Source organism: Cricetulus griseus, chromosome 9 (assembly GCF_003668045.3).
Source record: "Cricetulus griseus strain 17A/GY chromosome 9, alternate assembly CriGri-PICRH-1.0, whole genome shotgun sequence".
NCBI classification, from domain to species: domain Eukaryota; kingdom Metazoa; phylum Chordata; class Mammalia; order Rodentia; family Cricetidae; genus Cricetulus; species Cricetulus griseus.
This window is the reverse complement of record NC_048602.1, coordinates 11,031,074-11,056,291: the sequence shown is the minus strand read 5'-3', so window position 1 is coordinate 11,056,291 and position 25,218 is coordinate 11,031,074. Positions and strand designations below refer to the sequence as shown.

At 45.6% G+C, this 25,218-nt stretch overlaps 1 protein-coding gene across 1 annotated transcript in view; it reads left to right on the top strand.

Moving 5' to 3' along the window:
* Sae1 (SUMO1 activating enzyme subunit 1) overlaps nucleotides 1-25,218 on the top strand; it is a 52,882-nt gene that overhangs the window by 2,497 nt on the left and 25,167 nt on the right. Inside the window, 5 exon segments of the mRNA XM_027431040.2 lie at nucleotides 6,130-6,241; nucleotides 9,966-10,139; nucleotides 12,022-12,164; nucleotides 14,068-14,167; nucleotides 20,920-21,025. Coding sequence (XP_027286841.1) covers nucleotides 6,130-6,241; nucleotides 9,966-10,139; nucleotides 12,022-12,164; nucleotides 14,068-14,167; nucleotides 20,920-21,025 — 635 coding nt within the window.

Sequence of the window (25,218 nt, the reverse complement as noted above, 5' to 3'; positions counted from 1 at the left end):
ACGAGGCTTGAATGCTGTCCGAGTCAGGCCAGAGCTACACAATTACATCCAACCAAACCCGAAGACCGTACGTTGATGAGGTGGCTCCCAGAGCTGAGGAGGTTGAGGAGGGAGATGCCATATAAACCAGATATGCTAGTGCCTGTAAGCTTAGCACTCAAGGAAGATCGGAAGTTCAAGTCTCCCCTTGGCGTTGTGATGTACACCTTTATTTCCAGTGAGCTGGAGGCCCGATGTTCCTCATTGTGAGTTCCAGGCCACCCAGGGCTACATAGTGAGACCCTCACTTTTGTTTTATTTATTTATTTATTTATTTTGTTTTTTCGAGGCAGGATTTCTCTGTGGCTTTGTAGGCTGTCCTTGAACTAGCTCTTGTAGACCAGGCTGGTCTCGAACTCACAGAGATCCGCCTGCCTCTGCCTCCCGAGTGCTGGGATTAAAGGCATGGGTCACCACTGCCCGCAGACGCTCACTTTTAAAAGGGGGGGGGCTGGAGAGGTAGAACTTGGGTTAAGAGTACTGGCTATGCTTGGAGTAGACTCAAGATTTGGTGACTCACAACCACATGTAACTCTGGTTCCAGGGAACCTGACATCCTCTTCTGGTCTTTGTGGGCACATGTGTCCCACATACATACACCAGATGTTTTGTTTGATTTTTCGAGACAGGGTTTCTCTGTGGCTTTGGTGCCTGTCCTAGAACTAACTCGTGTAGACCAGGCTGGTCTCGAACTCACAGAGATCCGCCTGCCTCTGCCTCCCAAGTGCTGGGGTAAAAGCGTGCGCTATCACCACCCGGCCCATACACTCAGATGTTAACACACAATATGGGTAAAATCTCTGAAGACAAAGGAATGAATCTATGAGATTGAAGTAAATGAGATAGCACACTCAGAAGATATCAGTAAATTCTCTACATTATTAGACAAGTGTGAATAACCAGCAACAAAGGAAGGGAAAGTAAGCCAGACATGGGTGGCACATGCCTTTAATCCTAGCACTTGGGAGGCAGCCAGCCTGGTCTACAGAGCTACACAGAGAAACCCTGTCTCGAAAAAAATTTTTTTTAAATATTTTATTTATTATGTATACAGCATTCTGCTTCCATGTATATCTGCATACTAGAAAAGGGCACCAGATCTCATAATGGATGGTTGTGAGCCACCATGTGGTTGCTGGGAATTGAACTCAGGACCTCTGGAAGAGCAGTCAGTGCTCTTAACCTCTGAGCCATCTCTCCAGCCCCCTGTCTCGAAAAATTAAAAATTAAAAATTAAAAAAAAAAAGGAGGAGGGAAAGTAAAAGGAATGTTGAACCATGACATCCCCAAGAGGTTTTGAGAACAGTTATGGAATCACATGCTAGGTATGTGTGTTTCACCTGGGGTGCAAACACTGGAGCTTTCTAGCCAATCACAGCAAATTGTTTTATTTTTCTCCTTTGAGACAGGGTTTCATTGTAGCCCAGGCTAGCATCAAAATGGAACAGTCCTCCTGCTGATGCTGGGAGTACTGGCTCATTGGTGTGTAGTGGGCATAATTACAATCCCAGTGCTTCCAAGGTGGGTGTAGAAAGGAGGGCCAGGAGTTCAAGGTCAGCCTGGGCTACTTGAGACTGTCTCAAAAACAAAACAAGTAATTTCTGTTTTACTAAGCCTTTTCCCTCTGAGGACTTTAGTATTGTAGCACAATTATAATTCATAGAGCTTTACTATGTGACTGAAGTTTAATCTGAATTTTGGCCAGTCACTTAAGCATGCTGTGGGTTCATAGGTTGTTGAAGCAGCCTCTGTGTTAGCCTCTCTGGGCGTATAGTTCAGCTGGTAGAGTGCTTGTTTAGCATGTATAAAGCCCAAGGTCCTTCTCTAGCACTGCATAAAAAAGAGCTCAGTAGCTCAGTCCCATCTCTCCTAACTAAAAAAAACCAAAAATACCCCACAAACATTAGAATGTCATTTCGGGCTTCTAGGAAAGTAACACTTTGTCTGATACCGAATGAATGGGTCATTTGTTTAAATTTGGAGGGGGGCAAATAGGATCTTTGTACCAGGGCCTTTTGTTGCAAGTAGCCTTAGTTCCTGCAAAGCGAAGCTGTTTGGCTTTAGCAGTGGAAAGAACGCAGAACTGAGGTGAGAGGGTCCACAGGATTGAGTGTCCAGTGGGGAGTCTGCAGAGAGACCACCATTCAGAGCTTTGAACAGTGTGATCACATGTAGCTCACTCACCTTGTGAGGTCTTCCTGGGCTGATCAGTGGCTGGCTAGTAAGGGACAAATGGGGGCAAGGAGGCCAAATGGATTTAGGTCAACAGGGTCTCCTGTAATCCATCTTGGCCTTATACTCAGTCTGATCACCTTGAACTGCTGATTCTCCTTGTCTCTACTTAGATTACAAGTGTGTGCTGGGGAAAGAATCTAGTGTTTTGTGCCTGCTAGGCAAGTACTCTGCCAACTGAGCTATAGCCACAGCTCCTTTGTTTTTGTACTTCTCTTTTTTTTTTTTTTTTAAGATTTTATCATGTATACAACATTCTGCTTCCATGTCTATCTGCACACCAGAAGAGGGCACCAGATCTCATAAGGGATGGTTGTGAGCCACCATGTGGTTGCTGGGAATTGAACTCAGGACCTCTGGAAGAGCAGTCAGTGCTCTTAACCTCTGAGCCATCTCTCCAGCCCCCTGTTTTTGTACTTCTAACAGGGCAGGGTGGTGGCAGCGCATGCTTGGGAGCCAGAGGCCGGTGAGTTTGAGATCAGCCTGGTCTACAGAGTGAGTTCCAGGACAGCCAGGGCTGTTAAACAGAAAAACCCTGTCTTGGAAACAAACAAACAAAAACACTTACTGCTCTCTCAGGAGACTGGAATTTGGTTCCTGGTACCCATATGGCAGCTTACAACTTCTGGCAAGGTTCCTACACACATGTAGTACACCAAAAAAAAAAAAAAAAAAAGAAAGAAAGAAAAAGAAAACCATGCAAGCAAATACAACAGAAAAATCTTTATTTTTAAAGAAAGAAACAGGCCGGGTGTTGGTGGCGCACGCCTTTAATCCCAGCACTCGGGAGGCAGAGGCAGGTGGATCTCTGTGAATTCGAGGTCAGTCGGGTCTACAGAGTGAGTGCCAGGACAGCCAGGGCTACACAGAGAAACTCAGTCTCGAAAAACTGGAAAAAAAAACAAACAAACAGGGTCTTGCTTTATTTTTCCTGGGTTCAAGTAATTTATGTTTCTGCCTCAGCTTTGTACATAGCTGGAACTCTGTGTGCTTGCTCACTCCTGGGTGCTATTGAGCTGTGCGGGCGAGAGCTGATAATTGTGTAGGTTAGGATACAGTTTGGGCAAGTGGGAGAAGATGATGAACCACATTGCTGTGTATGTTGTGCGTTGCCACTGTGCAAGCTTGTGTATGAGTTTTGTGCTAATGTAGGATTGAGTCCTAGAAGGGGAATTGCTGCTTCAGGGAGTATGAGTAATAGCTACTTCATTAAGTGCTGACTGTGTGCCAGGTAGTGTTTTAAGCCCTTTTCATATAATTGAGCCATAAGTAAGCTATAGCCTCTGGGGTCCTGGTGTGTGTGGTTAAGATGAAAATATGATACTCATTTTTGATTGCTGCTGAATAAAGTGAACAGTTCCAGACCACGCACTCTGAAGAGCTATGTTGTAATGATTGTGAGGTGGGGAGCAGAAGCCCTACAGTTAACCTGAGACTGGGCAGAACCCTTTTCTTTTGTAAATTTGTACGTACAACAGCCCTCTTCTTAGTATTTTCAATTCTCTGTGTTTTGAGACAGGGTTTCACTCTATAACACAGCTGGTCTGGAACTTCCCTTGGTGTGCTGGGATTACAGGTTCTGTGCTTTTGAACCTCCTGCCTCAGCCTCTTGAACAGCTGGGATGACCAGCCTGCTCCATGAGGCCAGTTAAAGACCTTTAATGTTGCTGAAGGATAGTTCTGGAGTGGTCACTCTCCCTTGAGTGTGCCTGATAGGAAAGGCCCCTGCGGCTGGCAGACTGGCTGGGCAGGTAAAGGCATTTGCTGCAAAGCCTGACAACATGCTTCAGTCTCAAGGACCCACAGAATGAAGAACAGAGTGGACTCCTGAGTTTCCTGTCACCTTTAAAAGTTGGGCCTATGTGCTGCTCATCCTTTGCTCATTGCTGGGATCTATGTTGGGATTTAGTCCATTGTGTCGAGAAAGGGAGGCAGCAGGGCTGTGTGACAGACACTACAGCTAGTCAGGACAGAGAAGTGGATAATCAGTGCTGTCTCCCCACACCTCTTTTAAACTTTAATTATTATGTTACGTTGGCTTGTTTTGAAAAAGGGTCTAGGAAGTAACTCTGTAGACCAGGCTGGTCTTGAACTCAGAGATCTACCTGCTGCTGCCTTCTGAGTGCTGGGAATTTTATTTGTTATTGACTGTCGTGAGTGGGGAGGTGACATATCTTGGCATGTATGTATGGAGTCAGAGGACAACTTTGTGAACTCGGTCATCTACTAACTTATCCTGGCTTCTGAGAATGGAACTCAGGTCCTCAGGCTTGCATCCTCAGGTGCTACAGTCAGGGTAGGTCTCCTCTCTTGTATTGAACTTATTACATCTTTCCTTCGTTCTGTGTTTTTCAAGACAGCATTTCCTTGGTTGTCCTGGAACTCGCTCTGTAGACCAGGCTGGCCTCAACTCAGAGATCGGCCTGCCTCTGCCTCCCGAGTGCTGGGATTAAAGGCGTGCGCCACCATCATTGCCCGGCTCATTGAACCTTTCTATAAACACTGTCATAGAACATACCCAGAGCTGTGTGTATATGGTGATTCTAATGCTAATCAAGTTAAGAGTGACTATTAACCACCATGGGCTCTGAGGAAATTGGCATTGGGGTGAGGGAGCTTGAGTGGGTCAGAGAGGAAGAAGTAGTATGTATGAGTGATTTTGCAGTCTGGAGATGGAAAGCTGAGGGCATGCTTGGGGGTGAGTGGTCTGGTAAGAATAGGAGATAATGCTAGTAAAGCTGGTAGATAAGTTCTCAACAACTTATGTGAGCTGTGGATTTTATCAGCTGGAGTTGTAACGCAGTTGCTTGCCTTCGTGCATGCATGAAGCCCTAGGTGTTTTGGGCTTGGTTTGTTTGGTTTGTTTGGTTTTTTTTTTTTTTTTTTTTTTTTTTTGGTTTTTCAACACAGGGTTTCTCTGTATTGCTTTAGAGGCTGTCCTGGAACTCGCTCTGTAGTCCAGGCTGGCCTCAAATTCACAGAGATCAGCCTGCCTCTGCCTCCCGAGCGCCACCAGTGCCTGGCCACGCCTTCATATCCTTAAACACACAGTCATGCCAACCATGTGTTTTGCTTATGTGTTCCAGATTAAATAATGCTTTTGCTGAGCTGGGGTTATAATTCATTGGTAAAGCACTTGCCTGCTATGCAAGAGCCCCTGAATTCAGTCTGCTGTTCCATAAAATATGCTTGCCCTTTTCCCACCTCTTTGGTTATCGTGCTAGTCTGAGTGGGTAAGCACACATAACCACCCTCAGTCTTCAGTTAACTGTGACATCATCTTCTTACCATATGGCTTAGAATTGAGTTCAGAACCCTTCTAGTGCCCACCAAGCTCTCATGCCATGCCCATTCTCTCTCAGACCTGGCATGTGTCCTTTGTGCACTGCTTTTCAGCCTCTGTGTTCTTGCTGTCTCTGAAACAAGTTGAGCCAAGCTTCCCCTTCCTGAGCTTGTGTGTTTTATAGGTTCTGTTTTCTACAGTTAGGATTCTTTATTTTCAGTTATCTATATGTTGATTTGTTTAAAAAGCATCTCCTCAGCCGGGTGTTGGTGGCTCACGCCTTTAGTCCCCACACTCGGGAGGCAGAGGCAGGTGGATCTCTGTGAGTTCGAGGCCAGCCTGGTCTCTAGACTGAGTGCCAGGATAGGCTCCAAAGCTACACAGAGAAACCCTGTCTCGAAAAGCCAAAAAAAGTAATGTTCTGTGCAGGATGGTTTGGAACCCACTTTCTAGGTCTGAAGGTTCAGTGGTACTTCAGTACTTTAGTGAAAATAAAGTTTTCTTTATTGTCCTGTGATTGAGCAAGTGCCACTATTTGGAGTTAATCACGTTAACATGGTGTGTGTGTCTTACAGGCTTCGTGCTTCCCGGGTGCTGATTGTTGGAATGAAAGGGCTTGGGGCTGAAATTGCCAAGAACCTTATCCTGGCAGGAGTGAAGGGACTGACCATGCTGGATCATGAACAGGTGTGCATCCCTCCCGCATCCCTCCCTCTGCTCGCCCTGTCTCCCCTCAGGATGCAGTGCTGGGAGTGCTGCAGCTCATATCCAGGTTCAGCGGCGCTGTGGGCGGGAGACTAAAGCCTCACGTGTAGCCTTCCCTTCTGAGCTGCTGCCCCAGAAGTTCTGGGGTGGTTCAGGAATGGGCACATTTAGAGGATGTCTCAGTTCGATGTGATGGCACATGCCTATCTATAATCCCAACACTCGGGAGATTGAGGCAGGGTTGCAAATTCAAGCCTAGCTTTTGATACATAAGTTACACTTTCAAAAAAAAGTCACAATAATCTTGATGTATATGGTTCACTAACATTACTTTGAAAAATACTGAATCAAAGAGAAGGTAGATTGCTTCCACAGAGGAGAACAGTGAGCACCCAGTATTAACTGATGGTACATTGGTGGCACATTCCTGTAATCCCAGCTGTGAAGAAGCAGGAGTAGGTTTGAAGTCATCATGGGCTACATACCAAAACTCAGGCAAAAAGCACTTAAAAATGAGAAAAACCTAAGGAAATGCTACATTTCTGTGAGCAAGCTGTCAAGACAAAGGCCGCGTCTCAGATTCCAGTGCCCTCTAGAGGCAGGAGCACATGCAGAGGACGGTGAGTACACCACTTCTCCCACCAGGACACTGTAACTGGCAGCTCTTCTGACGACAGTGTAAGTGGATTTCCTTAGCCATCCTCTGACTGGGGGGCTCCAGTGGGTCCCAGTTACACCAAGGGGTGTGCTGTGATTCTGATACCATGTCAGAAGAGTGCCAAGGGCTGCCCAGTGTTGCGAGGCACAGGCTGATTTTCTTCCTCTACACACTTGGAGGGCCACAGTGCCTTCTCCCTTTTGAAGTAGTGGTCCTCAGCCCCAGCTACATTGTGGAGAACTCGGGCAGTGATAATAAAAAGCACTCCATGGGTAGAGTTAGGTGTGGTTTCTAATGGACTTCCTGTAGTCTAATGTCGGTCAGCTTAACTAGCTCAGGTAAATTTTAACAGTCCATAAATACACCGTGCTTTTTCTCCTGCAGTTCCCCTAAGAACACTCTCGGGAGGCAGTGGTACAAAATAGTTTAGAAGGTGGTGGAATCATGTGGACCTGGCTGTAGGTCAGTGAGTTGTTCTGTGGAGTGAAATGAAGGGTCCTGAGATAGACTCTTGGGCACAGCTGTACCTTAGAGGGCCTTATGGAGCTAGAGAGTGCAGCACTGGGCAGCCCTTGGTACTCTTGTGACATGGTGTCAGAATCACAGCACACACACCTCGAGAGCTCAGGGAGGTGGAAGACTATGTGGTTGGCATTAGGTGTCTCTGTACATGGAGGTAATAACAGTCAGTGGTTGAACCAAGATTTGAATTGAGGATTTGAATCTAACCTGAAGGCTAAGGACCGTTGCCCTTAATCATAGATTCCAGCCTTGCAATAGGGAATGATCCCTGAAGAATAGGATGTGGTGACTTAAAAAACATGACACTGGTAGAGGGTTGCTCTGAAAAATTGGCCCTTTTTCTTTTTTTTTCTAGACAGGGTTTCTCTGTGTGGCCTTGGAGCCTATGGCCCATTTTCTTGATACTGAGAATGGGTGCTTTGGATATTTGTTAGGAGATTGGGGTGGTGGGAATGTTTGGACCTGAAACTTCAGCCACACCCCTTTGGATGTGGCTTCAGGCAGATGGAAGCAGAAAGAGAGGCGCTTGAGGCATGGCTTGCCTTGGCCTGTTCTTTCTGGTGGCTTAGCAGATGTGGTAGGAAGGGCAGGGAAACGCTCCAGCGGTTCTTTGTATTTTTCTGTGTAATTGTCCCCAATAAACACCCATTTATCATTTATCTTGGGTCTAGTGATAAAATTACATCCTCTCCTTCAAGGAGATGGCTTATTCGTTCTGGTGAGGTGGTAAAGTCATTTGCTAAGTTAGATATTTTGTATGTGAAATACTTTGAATGATAAAGAATCTGCTTACTAGTAGTCCTGCCTAGTCTTTGAGGCTCCTCTGACCTTTAATAATCAAGTCAGTTTCTCTACTTTCCTCCACTCCCCCACCTGGGATGGCATGCCTCCAATTCAGGGAGGTCAGACTCAGGGTCCTGTGTGTGCTAGGAAAGCCCTTTGTTACTGAGCACTAGTAACCAACCAGTCCTTTTGTTAGCAGTTAAAAATCTGAACAAATTTAAACCAGGCTTGGTGGCTCACGCCTTTAATCCCAGCACACAGGAGGCAGAGGCAGGTGGATCTCTGAGTTCGAGGCCAGCCTGGTCTACAGAGTGAGTTCCAGGACAACTAAGGCTACACATAGAAACCCTGTGTCTGGAAAAAAAAACAAAAACAAAAAAAACCCCAAAAAATCAGAACAAATTTAAGTAGAGACCTTAGACTTTGCTTGCAGAGAGTTTCCCTTGTCAACACAAGGGGGTGCTATTTAACCATCAATGACAAGTTTAAAAAAGTTACATCCTGTGTTGAAGCCTCAGAAGAAAGAAGAGAGTAGGAGCCTGTCTTAGGATTCCTGTTGGTGTGATAAACACTGACCAAAAGCACTTGGGAAGAAAACATTTTCTTTCAGCTGCAACTCTCAGGTCACACTCCATGACTGAGGGAAGTCAGTGACACAGGTCATAGGGAATGCTGCTTACTGGCTTGCTCAGCTTACTTTTTTAGACAATCTAGGAACACTTGCCCAAGGGTGCCACCACCCACAGTGAGCTGAGCCCTTCTATATCAATCATTAATCAAGAAAATGCCCCCGAAGGCTTGCCTGTAGGCAATCTGATGAAGGCATTTTTTTCATTTTGAATTTGCTCTTCCCAAATAATTCTAGCTTGTGTCAAGTTGACAAACTGACATCACTATTCAACTATAACTTTTCCTATCAAATTCATCCTCAGTATGATGTTAATATAATATAAAAATCCCAACTTTTTTTTCTGAGACAGGGTTTCTCTGTGTGGCCTTGAAGCCTATGGCCCACGCTCTTTGGAGCGTGTTCTGGAACTCAGTCTGTTGACTAGGCTGGCCTCGAACTCACAGAGTGCTGGGATTAAAGGAGTGAGGCACCACCACCTGGCCATCCCACTTTTCAAAAGTTCCACGGTAGTTAAAAATTCAAACTCTTTAAAAGTTCAGTTTCTTTAAATTTCAAAATACCTTTCAAGGTTTCTCTAAAATACCCAGAGTTTGCTTCCTTACTCTTAAGAGGGCAAAACCCAGTACATTCGAAACAACGCCAAAGTCCAGCAGTGTAAAGTTTGGTGTCAGCCTTCTTCCACTCAGGTTCTTCTGGGATTCAAAGACCTCTGGGGGACTCATACACATTGTCAAGTTTGGCTGCAAGTTCAAGGTGTGATCTTGGCTCCCTCTGGACCACATCTTCTCTGTGCTGACCCTGAGCAAACATTTCCTAGATTTTGCCTTGGTGATGTGATACTAGTTAACTTCTCCTCCTTTTGTTTGAGACAGGGTTTCTCTGTGTAACCCTTGCTGTCCTGGACTCTGTAGACCAGGCTGGTCTCGAACTCGGAGATCCACCCGCCTCTTCCCAGTACTAAAATTAAAGGTCACACATAGTTTAGACAGATTTCTATAGGAATAATAATATCAGTTGGTTGTGGGCATTTGAGTATCCATGTAGATTCGTTGTCTTTAAGATTTACATTCCAGAAAGACTCAAGAATTAAGGAGAAAAAAATTTTTTTCTAGGTATCTCCAGAAGACTGTGGAGCTCAGTTCTTAATTCGGACTGGGTCTGTAGGCCAAAATAGGGCTGAGGCCTCTCTGGAACGAGCCCAGAATCTGAACCCCATGGTGGATGTAAAGGTGGACACTGAGGACATAGAGAAGAAACCTGAGGCATTCTTCACTCAGTTTGATGCGGTGAGTCTCTTAGTGCTAAGTCTGGTGGGAGAGCTCAGTGTGGGCTCACACTGTGACCCCAGTGCTTGGGGGCAGAGGCAAGGAGGACTGCTCCAAGCTTGAAGCCAGCCAGGACTACATAGCAAGATTAACTGTATGTATGCTAGAGCTTTCAAATCACACACTCTGAGCGTTCCTCTCATGTACATTTGTAAACTTCTGTTCTTTGGGCTTGACACATTAAATATGTTCCTGTGTGGGTCCAGTCTGTTGGGCCTATTGTGGCTGTTTGTGAGGTGCCTGCTGTCTACTGGCTGCTTCTCTGTCTGGGCTTATGTTCCCTCAGACTAAGTTTTAGCATTAGTATTTTTATCTTCCTTCAGAATCTTTGTTCATGTGTTCTCCTGATTAATTTTGTTGCCAGCTGCACTTATTTGTTAGAAATATCAAGCTGCAGCTTGTGTTTTGTGCTAAGAAATTAGAGCATACCTAGCCAAGCTTGGTAGCACATGCTTATAATCTCAACATGGAGGCAGGAAGAATAGGAGAGCAAAACTGAGTTTGAGGAGGCCAGCCTGAGCTACACAAGAATGGAGCGGAGCGGGGTGAGGATTTGAGCAGACTTTCTCTATGCAACCCTGGCTGTCCTACAGCTCCCTCTGCAGACCAGGCTGGCCCCGAATTCTTAGATCCACCTGCCTCTGTCTCCCAAATAATGATATTAAAGGCATGCACCACCATGCATGGCTGCCTTTGTCTCTCTTTTTTTTTTTTCTTCGTTTTTTCGAGACAGGGTTTCTCTGTGTAGCTTTGGAGGCTGTCCTGGCACTCGCTCTAGAGACCAGGCTGGCCTTGAACTCACAGAGATCCGCCTGCCTCTGCTTCCCGAGTGCTGGGATTAAAGGTGTGCGACCCCAATGCCCGACTGGCTGCCTTTGTCTTAAAAATGCTAAAGATCACCAAAACCCAACATCTGTGTAATGTTGATGTGTCTGTGCCACTGTGGCCATGGACTGGACAGAATAACTACAATGACAAGCCACATGAGGCAAACCCAGCCTCATCTACTCTCAATGCTGAGGAGGAAGAAAAGGCTAAATTCTATGTCAGTGCGTGTGACTTTTTTTCCTGTTTGTTTTTAAGACGGAATCTCTCTACAGATCCCTAGCTGTCCTGGAACTCACACTGTAGACCAGGCTGGCCTTGAATTCTTTAGAGATCCACCTGCCTCTGCCCTGCCTCTTGAGTGCTAGGATTATAGTTGTGTGCTACCACACTTGGTCACACACATTAAAAAAACAAAAACAAAAACATCTAGTGCTTGGGAGATAGAGGCATGCCTGGTCTACATACAACAGTGAGTTCCAGGACAGCTAGGACTATTACAAAGAGAAACCTTATTTTGAAAAACAAACAAACAAAAAGTAAAAAAGTTTGTGTGTGTATGTGTGTGTGTTGGGGAGGTTTTCCTCAAACATGACCTTTGGGTCAGTTAAAAACAAAAACAAAAAAACTGTTTTTACTTGCCACCAGAAAAAGCTTGATTTTAACAAATTAGATAATAGTTTAGATTACCTTGATATTGCTGTCTTCCTGAGAAGTGTGAGGTATAGTCTGTATGTTCTTGGATTAAGGGAACAGATCCTTGAGTGGTTTACTTTCCAGCTAAATCCTAATAACTAAGGTTGTCAGAAGTGGCCGCCATATCATTTACATTTTCAGCACCCTGAAACCTTCAACTTCTCTCTGGTCTTTTAATCATAGCACCCAAAGAACCTGTTGTACCTGTTGAAACTGGTCTGAAGCCTGCTGGAGAGACACTTAATTTAAGATTTATGTAGACAGCAGGGCAATGATTCACAGTTTTCAGCTCTTACCAGCCAGTTCCTGTCTCTCTCTGCAGGTGTGCCTGACTTGCTGCTCCAGGGATGTCATTGTTAAAGTCGACCAGTTCTGTCACAGAAACAGCATCAAGTTTTTCACAGGAGATGTCTTTGGGTACCATGGGTACACCTTTGCAAATCTTGGAGAGCATGAGTTTGTAGAGTAAGTGCTGGGAGGAGAGGGCAGTAGGGGACGTTTCCACAGTTAGAATAGTGTTTGTGGTAGGAAATGACCTGCCCTAATGAAGTAGCTTGCTTTGCTATAATACAACATTCTGAAACAAGCGATTAACCGATTCCTGAGTAGCGTGCTTTGTGGGTTCACATTTTTGTTGTTGTTGTTTTTAAGACGGGGTTTCTGTCTGGCATTCTTAGAACTAGCTCTGTAGACCAGGCCGGCTTCCAACTCCGAAATCCACCTAACTCTGCCTCCTGGGTGCTAGGATCAAAGACTACCATTCCTTTCCGTGGGTTCAGAATTTTAGGAGATATGTGGACCCCATCCTTCAAAAACGATGATGTCATCTGAAGCAGAAAGCAGGAAGGAAGAGTTGTGGACAAGGTGCATTGTATGGGTATCCCAGACTCCTGAACTTCAGGACGGGAACTCACGGGTGCTGTCCTTGGAAGGCGAGCTTGGGTTTTAAACACTTGATCCCTAGTGGGTGCTTTCATGTTGAGAGATGGTGGAGAGAGTTCCTGCTGGTTAAGTGGGTAGTCTTTGGGCGCATTCAGTTTGCCTTGGAAAAGCTCCAAGGTCCAGAGTCTACTGTGGTGGAGCACAGACCTTACCCCCCTCATTTTGAACATGAGACCGCAGAGCTTAATGATTCTCACAGAACAAGACCTGCAGTAGTTTTTCTTTAGAGTCTCTAAGTGAAAGATGGCAGACAATAGAGATTATACAAGTATATAAGCTGGTTATTTGGCTACCATATTCTCCCCCACGTCTCTCCATCTGAAGTCTACCTTGCAAATGAGTGACCGAGGCCCGATGGGACAGTCTCTCATTGTTTAGTCTCTTTAGCAAGGCATTGGCATGTCTCTGGCCCACAAGTTTCTTGTCTGTAAAGTGAAACTTTGAACCATATGGTGGTGGCGTACTCGAGAAGCAGAGGCAGGTGGATTGGAGTTCAAGGCCAGCCTGGTCTACAGAGTGAGTTCCAGGACTACACAGAAAAAAACCTGTCTCAGAAAGAAAGATGTTTTTACCATTACCTCTCCTCTCCTAGTCATGCAGAAACTTTAGAAAGATCTGGTTCTAGGAGTGTTATACATTGAGCCATTATAACAAAAGCAGGCTGGGCTATTCTAGCTTGAGATTCCCACAGCAGAAGGAGGAATTAGGTTAAGCATTTTATTTTATTTATTTTTTGTTGTTGTTTTATTTTGAGATAAGGATTCTGTGTGTAACAGCCCTGACTGTCCTGGAACTCCCAGGCTGGCCTCAAAATCACAGGGCTCCACCTGCCTCTGCTTCTCAGGTGCTGGGGTTAAAGATGTGCATTACCATGCTTGGCCAGGTTTGGTTCTTTTTTGTTTTTCGAGACAGGGTTTCTTTGTGGCTTTGGAGGCTGTCCTGGAACTAGCTCTTGTAGACCAGGCTGGTCTGGAACTCACAGACTGAGTCCTAACTGCTGGGACTAAAGGCTTGTGCCACCACCCCCTGGCCCAGGTTTGGTTCTTTAGGTCACAGTTCCTCAAGAATGTTTGCAAAACCAGGGCTCTGGATGTTTGTTTATGCTGAGAAGTTTGTTTACACCTTCCTATTCCCTTAATCACACCAGGGATACCTATTCTCAGAATGGTTAACTTGCTCACCATGTCTTCAGTGGTCGAAGAACCCACTGACCCCAAAGTTGTCTTGCGGTTTGTTTTTTCCTGACAGGGTTTCTCTGTGTGGCCCTGGTTGTCCTGGAACTCACTGTGTTGACCAGGCTGGCCTCGAACTCTGCTTTTTTGCTTTTCCACATACATAACCTGTTAGCTGATAGCATTTCTTGAAATTCATGTTCCAGTCATGTGACTCGTGGCTCAAACTTGATTTCCTTCTCTTGTCACTCTAGAGAGAAAACCAAAGTTGCCAAAGTTAGTCAAGTAGTAGAAGATGGACCTGACACCAAGAGAGCAAAGCTGGATTCATCTGAGACAACCATGGTCAAAAAGGTGATGCCAAGAGCCTGGGTCAGAAACCCTGGGGCCTCAGGAGGGGCGGGCGGGGCCTTCGTAAGTGTGTGTGAGGGGAGCCTTGTCGGCATCGACTCTGCCCAGCTAACAGTATAGCAGCTGCTGTTCTTCCATCAGAAGAAAATGGGTTTATTTTCCAAATGAGATTTTTCTTAAGAAAATTAGAAATCCTTTACAATTGTGGCAGTCTGTTCCCGTTGCTTCGGGTACTGTTCTGGTGTAGCACCATGACAGCCAGACACAGCAAGCTTGTTTCACTTATTTGCTGGAGTGTCCAGTTAAAGTTGCAGTGGGCCTGGGGCCTCCAGCGAGGCAGAGCTGTGCATTTTCCTTTCCTTTCCCGTACTTCTGTGTCTGTGTTGGGACGGCTTTAGCTGTGGGCCTGATGCAGAGGAATTATTAGCTCTAATTTTAGGGTCTATTCACAGGACTGGAATTATGCAGAGTGAACATTGGAGTTTGGGCCAAACCTGGGGTCCTTTCTTTTTGAGGCCCAGTCCGGCTTTCTCTGCATGGCTGCCTGAGTTTGGTGGGGGAAGAGACATTGTCAACAAATGGAGGGCACAAAAGGAGCATTGTGGGCGGCTCTTGTCAGTTTATAAATCACACCCTCTTACTAGTGTGACATTTGGCCCTGTTGTGAAGGACTTTATGGCTTAAGGGCCTTCTTTGATTGAGGCCTGCTTTTTGCATTCAGAGAGAAAAAGCCCTGGCTTTGTTAGCCATTCACAGCTGGAGGTGTCCCTGGAATCACTTCTGGTGGTGCCCTCTGGGGTGGACATGGAAGCCTCTTTTGGGAGCCACTTTATCTCACTATGAGGAGAATGTGGGGAGCCCAGGCCAGTACTTGGCAGCCTTGGTGTGCCATTCCTGAGGGCTCTGCCGGCGCTTTGCCTTTTGTGCAGTGTCTTCCTTTACAGGGGACAGAGATTGAAGATATCAAAATATTCTCCAGCTGACATTGTTAGTCAGCTGTTACAATGGGACTGTTGAGCTAGGATTCCAGCCCTGAGCCCTCGAGGGCGCACAGCATGCAGCACATTCCTTCTGACAATCCCCTGGATTCCAGACCTTGGCTTTGTGAGTCTCACCACTAACACAGTGCAAGCACAGGGTGTGGCAGGGTTTGGGCCTGTGGCTTTGCCACCTGGTGGTAACAGCTTCTCCATGTTGGCAGAGAGGGCCTTGGGATTTTATTTTATTCCTAATTTTTTGAGACAGGTTATCACTGTGCAGCCCTGACTGACCTGTAACACAGGTCATGTAGACCATGCTCACCCAAATCTTCCTGCCTATATGAGTGCTGGGCTCAAAGGTGAATCCCAGCAGGCCAAGCAGCCCTGGGATTTTGAAGTTCTTTCCTGTTGAGAAGTTCCTCCACCCAGATTTTAAGGCTTCCTACATTGTACAGAATTGCTAGTTGAGCTCTAAGAGATTGCAGGACAGGGTGGGGGAAGCCGCTACTTCCTGTTTCCTGTAAAAGGTCTGTCAGTCCCCCTCTCCTCCCACTTGTCCTAGGTTCAATCAAATGTTGTAAAACCACTTTGGGTTCAAGGTACATGGTGTGCTCCTAAATTAGAAACTTCAAAAAACAAAGAGGAAAAACAGAGCTTGTGGTTTTCACACATCTAGGAAGCTCAGGCCTTTCTAGCACACTTTGCCTGTGATACTTAGGGCAGGAACCGTCTGACGGGAGCAGCTGGCATTCAGGAGTTTGCTAGCAACTTTTTTGATATTTTGGTTTTTAAATTACACTTGTTTACTCTGCGCGTATGTGCATGTGTTACCACTGAGCTACAGCCCTAATCTTCCCTGTAGATTTTGGTCTCTGGGCTGGTAAGATGGCAGTGTGGTGGGTAAAGGGACCACCAAAGTAGAAGACCTCTAAGCTGGATCTCCAGGACACTTGGTGGGGCAGAGAATCAACTACAAATTGGCCTCTGACTTCCGTATGTCTGCATGTGAACACACAATACATAAGTAAACAAATTAATAAACGAGCAAGCTTTTAAAATATATTTTAGTATAAGGACAGGGAAGTTTTTGTTAATTGGCATCCATCTTCCTAGGCCAGTCTTTTTGGTTTTTCGAGACAGGGTTTCCCTGCGTAGCTTTGGAGCCTGTCCTGGATCTCGCTCACAGAGATCCACCTGCCTCTGCCTCCAGAATGTTGGGACTAAAGGTGTGAGCCACCAACACTGGGCTCTAGGCCAGTCTTTAGCACAGTCATAGTCTGGAAATACAGTTCAGTGTGGTAGCGCTTCCTGCAGCAGAAAATGACAACCCTGAAGGAGACCTTTGTCATTTTAAACCTCGTATGAAATGGACGGTGATGAACTAAATGGATGAATTTTACAGATCATTGGTTTTTGTACTTGATCAGAGAGAACAGAATTCCAAGGATGAAGGTATTTGATCAGGAACTGAGTTGTCAAGACAGGAACCTCCAGGCCAGTGAAGGTTGTGGCTCTTCTCAGATGTCAAGATCCATTGGTTTTCAACCTGTTGGGGGACAAATGACCCTTACATAGGAGTTTCTTTTTTTTTTGTTTGTTTTTTTTTTGTTTTGTTTTGTTTTGTTTTTCAAGACAGGGTTTCTCTGTGGCTTTGGAGGCTCTCCTGGAACTAGCTCTTGTAGACCAGGCTGGTCTCGAACTCACAGAGATCTGCCTGCCTCTGCCTCTGAGTGCTGGGATTAAAGGCGTGCGCCACCAACGCCTGGTGAAAACGCAGTGGCTAAATTAGAGTAGTGAAGTAGCAATGGAAATGGTTTTATGACGGCAGGGTGGTGGTAGTACAAGCCTTTAGGTCCCAGCACACGGGAGGCAGAGGCAGGTAGCTCTCTGAGTTCGAGGCCAGTCTGGTTATGGATTCAGTTCTTCCGGAACAGCCAAAACTATATAGAGAAACCTGTCTTGCAAGACCAAAACAGAAGATTTTCTTGTTGGGTCACTGTAACATGAGGCACTGTGTTAAAAGGTTGCAGCATTGGAAAGTTGAGAACTACTGGTTTAGAGGTAGGCAATGCCCTGGTTTCTGCAGCGTTTGGCGGGATACTGGTACCAGGTTTTTCCGGGGAGGACAGTTAGCCTAGATGGGGAGTGGTGACTTGCCTTGAGGGAAAACTACTCAATTCCTGTGAACACAGAAAGGCTTTACCCGATTGTTCATCCCTGCCCTCTTGTTCTCTCTCCACAATTCAAAAAAGATACCCCAGCTGAATTTGAACCCAAAGAGGCCTTGTCCTTTCAGCCTTCCTGCTTCAGCATGCTGAGTTTTTAGGGTGTACCATCGCACCTATTGCCACTGCTACCTGACACGTGTAAATATGTGGATTACATTGTATTTCGTGTACCGCTACATGCAGATTATCAGTCATTACAGAACAAACACTGTCTTCATTAGACACCCACATTCTCAGTGTTAGCCTAATAATCTAATCCTTTTCTGTATTCTCGGCAACATTTTACAACTAAACATGGGACTCTGGGGCTGCTAGGGGGTGTGAATGGATTAAAAAGACCCCTGAGCAGGGCAGTGGTGGCGCACGCCTTTAATCCCAGTACTTGGGAGGCAGAGTCAGGAGAATCTCTGTGAGTTCGATGCCAGTCTAGTCTAGAGAGCTAGTTCCAGGACAGCCAGAGCTACACAGAGGAACCCTGTCTCAGGAAAACAAAAAACAAAAAAACCAGAAACAAAAGACACCTGAAAGGGGCAGGCTCCCGCTCGCCCTTATTTGCCTTTGAGTTGAATCATATGTTTGTAGATATAAAGAAGTCAACTTTGGGGACTGGAGAGATGGCTCAGCATTTAAGAGTACATGTTGCTGTTGCAGAGGACCCCAGTTTCAGAGGGTCCAATAGGCATGCGTGTGGTGCACAACATTCATACACCTGAAGTAAATAACTGGTTTACTGTTTAAACTGGTTTAAAGTTTCTATACAGGAGTTTAAGCATAAACTAAGGCTCTTAGCTAGCACCATGTATACGACTGAGTTACAGTAGCAAACTCCTCTGGTGTGGCTGAGCCTTTGCTCTCTCGGTATAAGCAATCACTTGCTCTCCGTGTCTCTAGGACTTCAGAGCTGGTTCTGTGTTGCATGTGTGCTGCCTCGCCACCTGCTTTGTAAGCAGCGTTGTGTTGGTGAGGCCATCTGTTTGTGTGTCTTTGTGGAGCTCAGCTGTCCTGCATGGCAGTTGCTAGCCACATAGAGCTGTCTAATGCTAAATACAGTTTTAAAACAGATACCTTTAGTGCTTGATGTGCACCGGTAGCTGCTGGCAGTGGAGTTGCACGGCATGCACACATGACCTACCCCGTCTAAGTTCTCCTGGACAGCACTGCCGTGCTTCTGTTGTGTGAATGCATTACTGTTCGTGTATCTGTACTGTTGATGGCATTCAGGTATGCAAACTTTTCCTGTTAGAAACTGTGCTGCTGTAAGCATTCTGTTTGTATATGTGAGACTCTATAAAATATTTATTTATCTATTTATTTATTTATGTGGTTTTTCAGGACAGGGTTTCTCTGTATTGCTTTGGAGGCAGTCCTGGCCTCAAATTCACAGAGATCCGCCTGCCTCTGCCTCCCGAGTGCTGGGATTAAAGGCATGTGCCACAAATGCCTGGCTGAGACTCTATATAATCTACTTGAGCAGTTTGTTAATTTCTGTAGGTTAAAATTAGGGTAAGTGCGCCTTAAACTTTCTCAAGAGGTTTTTTTTTTTTCCCCCTCATAATATACCCCAGGCTACCTTGAAGTTGGCATTCTCCTGCCTCTGCCTCCCACATAATGGGAATAACGAGAGAATGCCACCACCAGAGTAGGCCTTTTTATTATTATTATTATTATTATTATTATTATTATTATTAAAACTTTTTCAACAAGTGGTGGTGGCAATGCCTGGTCCTCAGTGAATTCCAAGGCAGCCAGGGCTACCCTGTATGGAAAAGCCAAAATAAAAACTTTTCCCCCCTGGGGCTGGAAAGATGACTCAGTGACCCCAGGTTCAATTCCCAGCACCTACATGGCAGCTCAAACAGATCCTGTAACTCTAGGATCCAATATCTACACACATATATTCAGGCAAATCACCAAAAAGAAAGTGTCACCTTCATTTTATATGTGTATGGGTATTGTGCCAGCATGAGTGGTGGTGGTGTGTGTGTGTGCGCGCGCGCGCACAGTTTTTATGGAAGCCAGAAGAGGGGTCAGATTCCCTGGGACGGGAGTTACGTGGTTGTGAGTTGCCCTGTGGAAGGTGAGAATCAAGCCCAATTCTAATGATACAAATCCATCTTTCCGTCACTCATGCTTATTTAAATGTGGGTTGTACATGTGCATGTGAGCAGATACAGGTGCACATAGAGGCCACGTGAGGTCACCTCCTGATTGTCTCACTTTTTCTAGATTGTTTTGCTTAATTTATATCATGGGGAACCCAGAGCCCACCAGTGCAGCTAGTTTATTCCCAATATTTGTTTGTGGCAGCCACTGGATGGAGCCGGGTCCTGTTACTGTTTCTATGGGGATGGCCTTGTTATACTGTCTGCTTAGACCTTTCACCCAGGACACTCATCTTCTGCATGCTTGCTTGGAAATTCCCTGCCCAGAAAATATCTCTGTGTGAGGGTAGAAGGGTTCAACTTTTAGCCTGTATTACTCAGGGAAAAACAAGTGATGTTTGGGTTTTTTTAAAAATGTTTACTTTAGCTGGGTAGTGGTGGTACAAGCCTTTAGTCCTAGCGTTTGGGAGGCAGAAGCCAGTGGATCTCTGAGTTCAAGGCCAACCTCTACAGAGTGAGTTCCAGGATAGCCAGGGCTACACAGAGAGACCCTGTCTGTGGCGGGGGCAGTTTGTTTTATTTTTAAGTGTGTGTGTGTGTGTGTGTGTGTGTGTGTGTGTGTGTGTGTGTGTGTGTGTGTTGGTATGTTTAGATGCCTTTGTGGGTACTGGCCAGAGGTTTGAAATCACTTGGAGTAGGAATTATAGGGCTATAGGAACTGGACTTGGATACTGGGAATTGAACTTAGTTCTTCTGCAAGAACAATATGTGCTCTTAACTACTGTGCTCTCTCTCTAGGTCACATTGCTCTCTTTTGGTTTTTCTAAACAGGGCTTCTCTGTGTACCAGCCCTAGCTGTCCTAGAACTCACTTTGTACACCAAGCTGTCCTCCAGCTCAGAAATCTACCTACCTTAAAAGTGTTGGGATTAAATGCATGCGCCTCTGCCACCTGGCAAAATTTTGCTTTTCTTGTGTATGATTATAAAGAATGCTCTATTTTATAACTTTTTTAAGTTTTTGAGATTGAGTCTTGCTGTCTGGCCTCAACCTTGCCATTCTCCTGAGTCAATCCCCTGGGTCCTGGAATTAAGGTCCTGTGTTCCACCTCATCCAGTTGAGTCTGGTTCTTTGGGAGGCTGAAACAGGAGGATCTCTGCAAGTTTGAGGCCATCCTGGTCTGTATAGTTTCAGCCTGAGCTACACAGTGAGACCAAAGAAAGAACCAGGTCTTAGGTCTTGGCTGTGTCGTCTTCCCACATAAGGAGCAGGTGTCCATCCTTCTGTCCGCAGAGTGTGCAGGGTTAGGGTTAGTATTTCTTAGGTCTTAGTGGGCAGTGGCTACTTAGAATAAGACTTTGAGTGCTGAAGTTGTCTGAGCTGGAGCAGAGCTCCTGCTCTGACTAAAACAGCATGCTTGTTGCTAACCTCTGCCTTTTCCCACAGAAAGTGCTTTTCTGCCCTGTAAAAGAGGCGCTGGAAGTAGATTGGAGTGGAGAGAAAGCCAAGGCCGCTCTGAAGCGCACAGCCCCAGACTACTTTCTGCTGCAAGGTGAGGCCTGGAGATGGAGCCACCCAGGCAGGCTCCAGCTTTAACTTCTGCACTGTGACCCAGTGTTGAAGCTGTCTGAATTTCTGTCTCCTCATCAGGGTTAGATGCAGCCTTACTGAGGTCTAGTTTCTGGTCCCTCTCTACATCAGTCAGAATGACTTGTTCTCCATAGTTGCCCCTCCAGATCGGTGGTTTCAAACCCTTTCTCTTGACAAGAGTTTTGAGTTTTATCTTTTCTTTGAGTTGAGTTGTTTGCTCTTTACCTGTTGCAGTGAGGCCTCATAATAGAGCCATGCTGACTTTACTTTAGATGATCCTCCTGCCTCGGCCTCTCACATTTGCTATCTACCTGGCTTTTCCCTTACTGAAAGAGCCACAATGCAGTATATCTTTGCTGGTATTCAGGGATTTGTTTGTAAAATACTGGTTATCTTAGTGTTGTTCCTGCCCCTGACAATTTCACTTGTTAGTTTGTTTTTTGAGACGTTTCTCTGTGTAGCCCTGGCTGTCCTGGAACTCACTCTGGAGACCAGGCTGGCCTCTAACTCAGAGATCCACCTGCCTCTGCCTCCTGAGTGCTGGGATTAAAAGAATGCCCCACCACTCACTGCCTGTCTGAGGTTTAGTATTTTAAATGCTATTTTAAAAAATTATTGTTGGGAAAAATAATAATTGTTGCGACATGGTAACATGTGCCTAAAATCCTAGCGCTTGGGATTCAGACACAGGAGGATCATAAAACTGATCCAGGGCTACATAGTGAGTTTAATGACAACCTCAACTATGGGAAATGCTCAAAATCGGGAAAGGGACAGAGGGTAGGGAGTTTCAGGGGTGAACTATTTTAAAACCCTAAGTGTCCATTCATACAGAAATATTTAAGTGGGTTAAGTAGGAATGAGTGTTAGGCATGTGAGAAATGCCTCCCCTGAGGACTGTGGAGCCCTGTGTGGAAGAAGTGCCAGCTGAACTGTGAGGACCAGCACCTGCTACTCTGGTTCTCTGCAGGCCCTGTCTGGTACAGGAAGGAAGCAGTAGCCACTAGTTTGCAGCATTTGTGGGTAAGGTGAAACCCTTTGTAACAGTTGCTTATGAAGAAGCCCCCGAGTCTGACCTGGACTGTCTGTGTCTGGTAGTGTGGTTCTGGTTCTGGTGGTTAGGACTCTGCGGGGAGCATTCCTGGCATCTAGTGGGAAAAGCTGAGTGATGTCACCAAACATCCCCCCAGCAGCCCTCGGCAGAAACTGAGCCACTGGTGGAAATGTCAGTGCACGCTCTAGCCTTACACTTATAGTCCTCGCTCCGGGGAAACTGAGACAGGAGAAGTATATAACAAGTTCAAGGCTAGCATCAGAAAACCGGGAGACTGTGTCTCAAAATAATAACAAAAGGGACGTCATGTCTGAGAATGAAGTTTCTGGTTTTTTCCCCCCATCTGCCCCAGCATCGTAGTACTCTCCTAAAGTGTGTAGTGTAGATGGTCCTTAGTTTGATTTTCGTTTGTGTTCATTCATTCATTGAAGACAGGTTTCTTTTTGTAGCTCTGGCTATCCTGGAACTCCATGAGAACACCAGAGTAGCCTTCAGCTCAGATCCACCTGTCTCCTCCTCTATAGTACTGGGATTAAAGGCACATGTAAACATGTCTTAACTGTTACCTTTTATTCATTGTCTGATAAAGGCATCATAGGTAGTTCTGGCTGGCCTCAAACTCATTGTGTAGTTGAGGGTGATCTTGAACTCCTGATCTTGTGACTTTTTTCAAATAGTGGGATTATAGGCAGGCGCTGCCAAGTGGTAGTAGGGATGAGCCCAGGGCTTTAGGCACTCTAGCCTAGCGCAGGTCCCGCCCTTGGAAGTCTGGGTTGAGTCCCGTGTAGGCCTGGGTACCAAGAACATTCAGGTGCCTTCACTTAGGGAGGCAAGAGCTTCCTTTTTAGGTAGCTACCTCGCCCAGGTTGACCACCAACTTGCAGTAGTGCTTCAGCTTTCCCGGTGCTGGCATTCCAATATATGTACCATGCCTGACATTAACTGTGATGTTAATTTTGTTCTTGTAGTTGTTTGTTTGAGACAGGGTCTCACTATATATCTGTCTGTCCTGGAACTCATTAGGTTAACCAGGTTGGCTTTGAACTCACAGAGATCCACCTGCCTCTGCCTCCAGGGTGCTGGGATTAGTGACTTACAGTTCTTGAGACCCGGTGTTTTGAATCAAAACTGACCTGACTTTGTTGGTCTATTCTGTCATTTTCTGAGAGGAGTGATCCTTACATCCCTAGGGCCTACAAGTCTATTTAGTACAAATTCTGAAAGGGGCTGGAGGTATTCCTCAGTCCTGAGAGCCTTTGCCTACCATACACAAGGTCTTCGTGTTCAGTCCCTAGCAGCACAGAGAAGGGAAACTTGTGGTAGAGAGCAAAGAAGAAAAGTAACCCAGTGTGGGGCTTTATTCTTGACACCCACCACCTCATTACCTCTCCTGATGCATTCACCCTCAGCTTCTGGAGAATTTAGAACCACTGTGCAGAGTGCACACCTGAGGTTCTTACCCTACTGAGTGAGATGAGGGCGGTGTCTGGGGGGCTGGCTTGTTGGTCACTAAAGCCTGTTCCTGTTTCCATAACGCAGAACTGTCAGCTACTTCACTGCCAGTGTAAACAGCAAGCAGCCGGGTGTGGGACTCACCTAAAATCCCAGTGCTCAGGAAGCAGAGGCAAGAGGATTGCTATGACTTCCAGGCCAGCTATGCCTTTAGGAAAAAAAAAAAAAAAACCCAGTAGATTGGACAGGAAATGGATTCTTATAATAATGAAACTCTATGACAAGCTGGATGGTCTGTGTTGTATAAAACTGTGCTTGTAATTTTTTTTTGTTTTTATGGTGCTGAATATTCAACCCATGACCTTATGTTAGGCAAAGCTCTTTATCACTAAGTACATCCCCAGCCCCTCATTTTGTATGTTTTTGTTTTGTTTGTTTGTTTGTTTGTTTGTTTTGAGATGTGTTCTTAGTGGAAGCAGGCCTGGTGGCATTGGGTAGCAAATTCAGGGTGCTGCATTGTGATCCCAAGATCAGCCTAGGCAACTTAATGAAACCCTGTATCAAAACATGAACTAGAAAAGGACTGGAGGGTGCATCCCAGTGGTTAGAGTGCCTGCTGTGTCTGTGCAGCTGGCCTTAGGATCCTTGAGCAGCTTCAAAAAGAAACTAACATGCAGGGGGTGAGAACGCAGGCCTTTGATCCCAGCACTCAAGAGGCAGAGGCAGGTGAATCTCTGTGAGTTCAAGGCCAGCCTGGGCTGCAGACAGAGTTCTAGGACAGCCAGGGGTGTTACACAGAGAAACCCTGTCTCAACAAAAAGAAAGAAAGAAAGGAAAAAAAAAAAAAACTAAACAGACCATCTCTCTCAAAGAGAAAATACATGACCTAATAAATCATACCCCCGCAGAGTTGTCTGAAGTATAAAAATGTACAAAGATAAATACACAGATGAACTCATATTTCACTAGGTTATTTAGAATTCAGATTTAAGAGACTGGTCGGTTAATTTCTTCCTGTCCTCTCTTAGCTGAGTAAACAAGCTTCCCCAAAAGGCAAATTGCCCTTTTACCCCATGATGTAGGGTTTCTCTGTAGCCCTGGCTGTCCTGGAACTCGATCTGCAAACTAGGGTGGCCTCGAACTTGGAGATCCTTTGCCTCCTGAGTATATTGGGATTATAGGTGTGCACTGCCACTGCTCAACAGCAAATTGATTCCTTTACTCGAGATTCCAATCACAGTTAATGGCAAGGATGCTTAGCGTAGCCAGTATACACAGGGAAGCTGCTATGCTGCCCTGAAAAGCAAAATGAGATTAACATGCATGAGAGTTTCATGGTTGGGGGCTGGAGATGTAGGCCAGCCGTTGGGAGCACTGGCTGCTCTTAGAGAAGCCGGGTTCAGTTGCTAGTACTCACATAATGGTGCATAGCCACCGAGACTCCAGTTTCAGGCTATCCAACCCTCTTCTCATCTCCATTGTCCCAAGGAACACATGCTGCACACAGGCTGTATGCAGACAAAATGCTCATACTCAAAGTCTAAATTTTTTCCTTAATTAAACAAGAAAAAAAAAGTATTTATTAGTAACCAAACAAGAACTATAAGATACAGTTCTGTGAATATACTTATTATATTGTGCTGAGCATA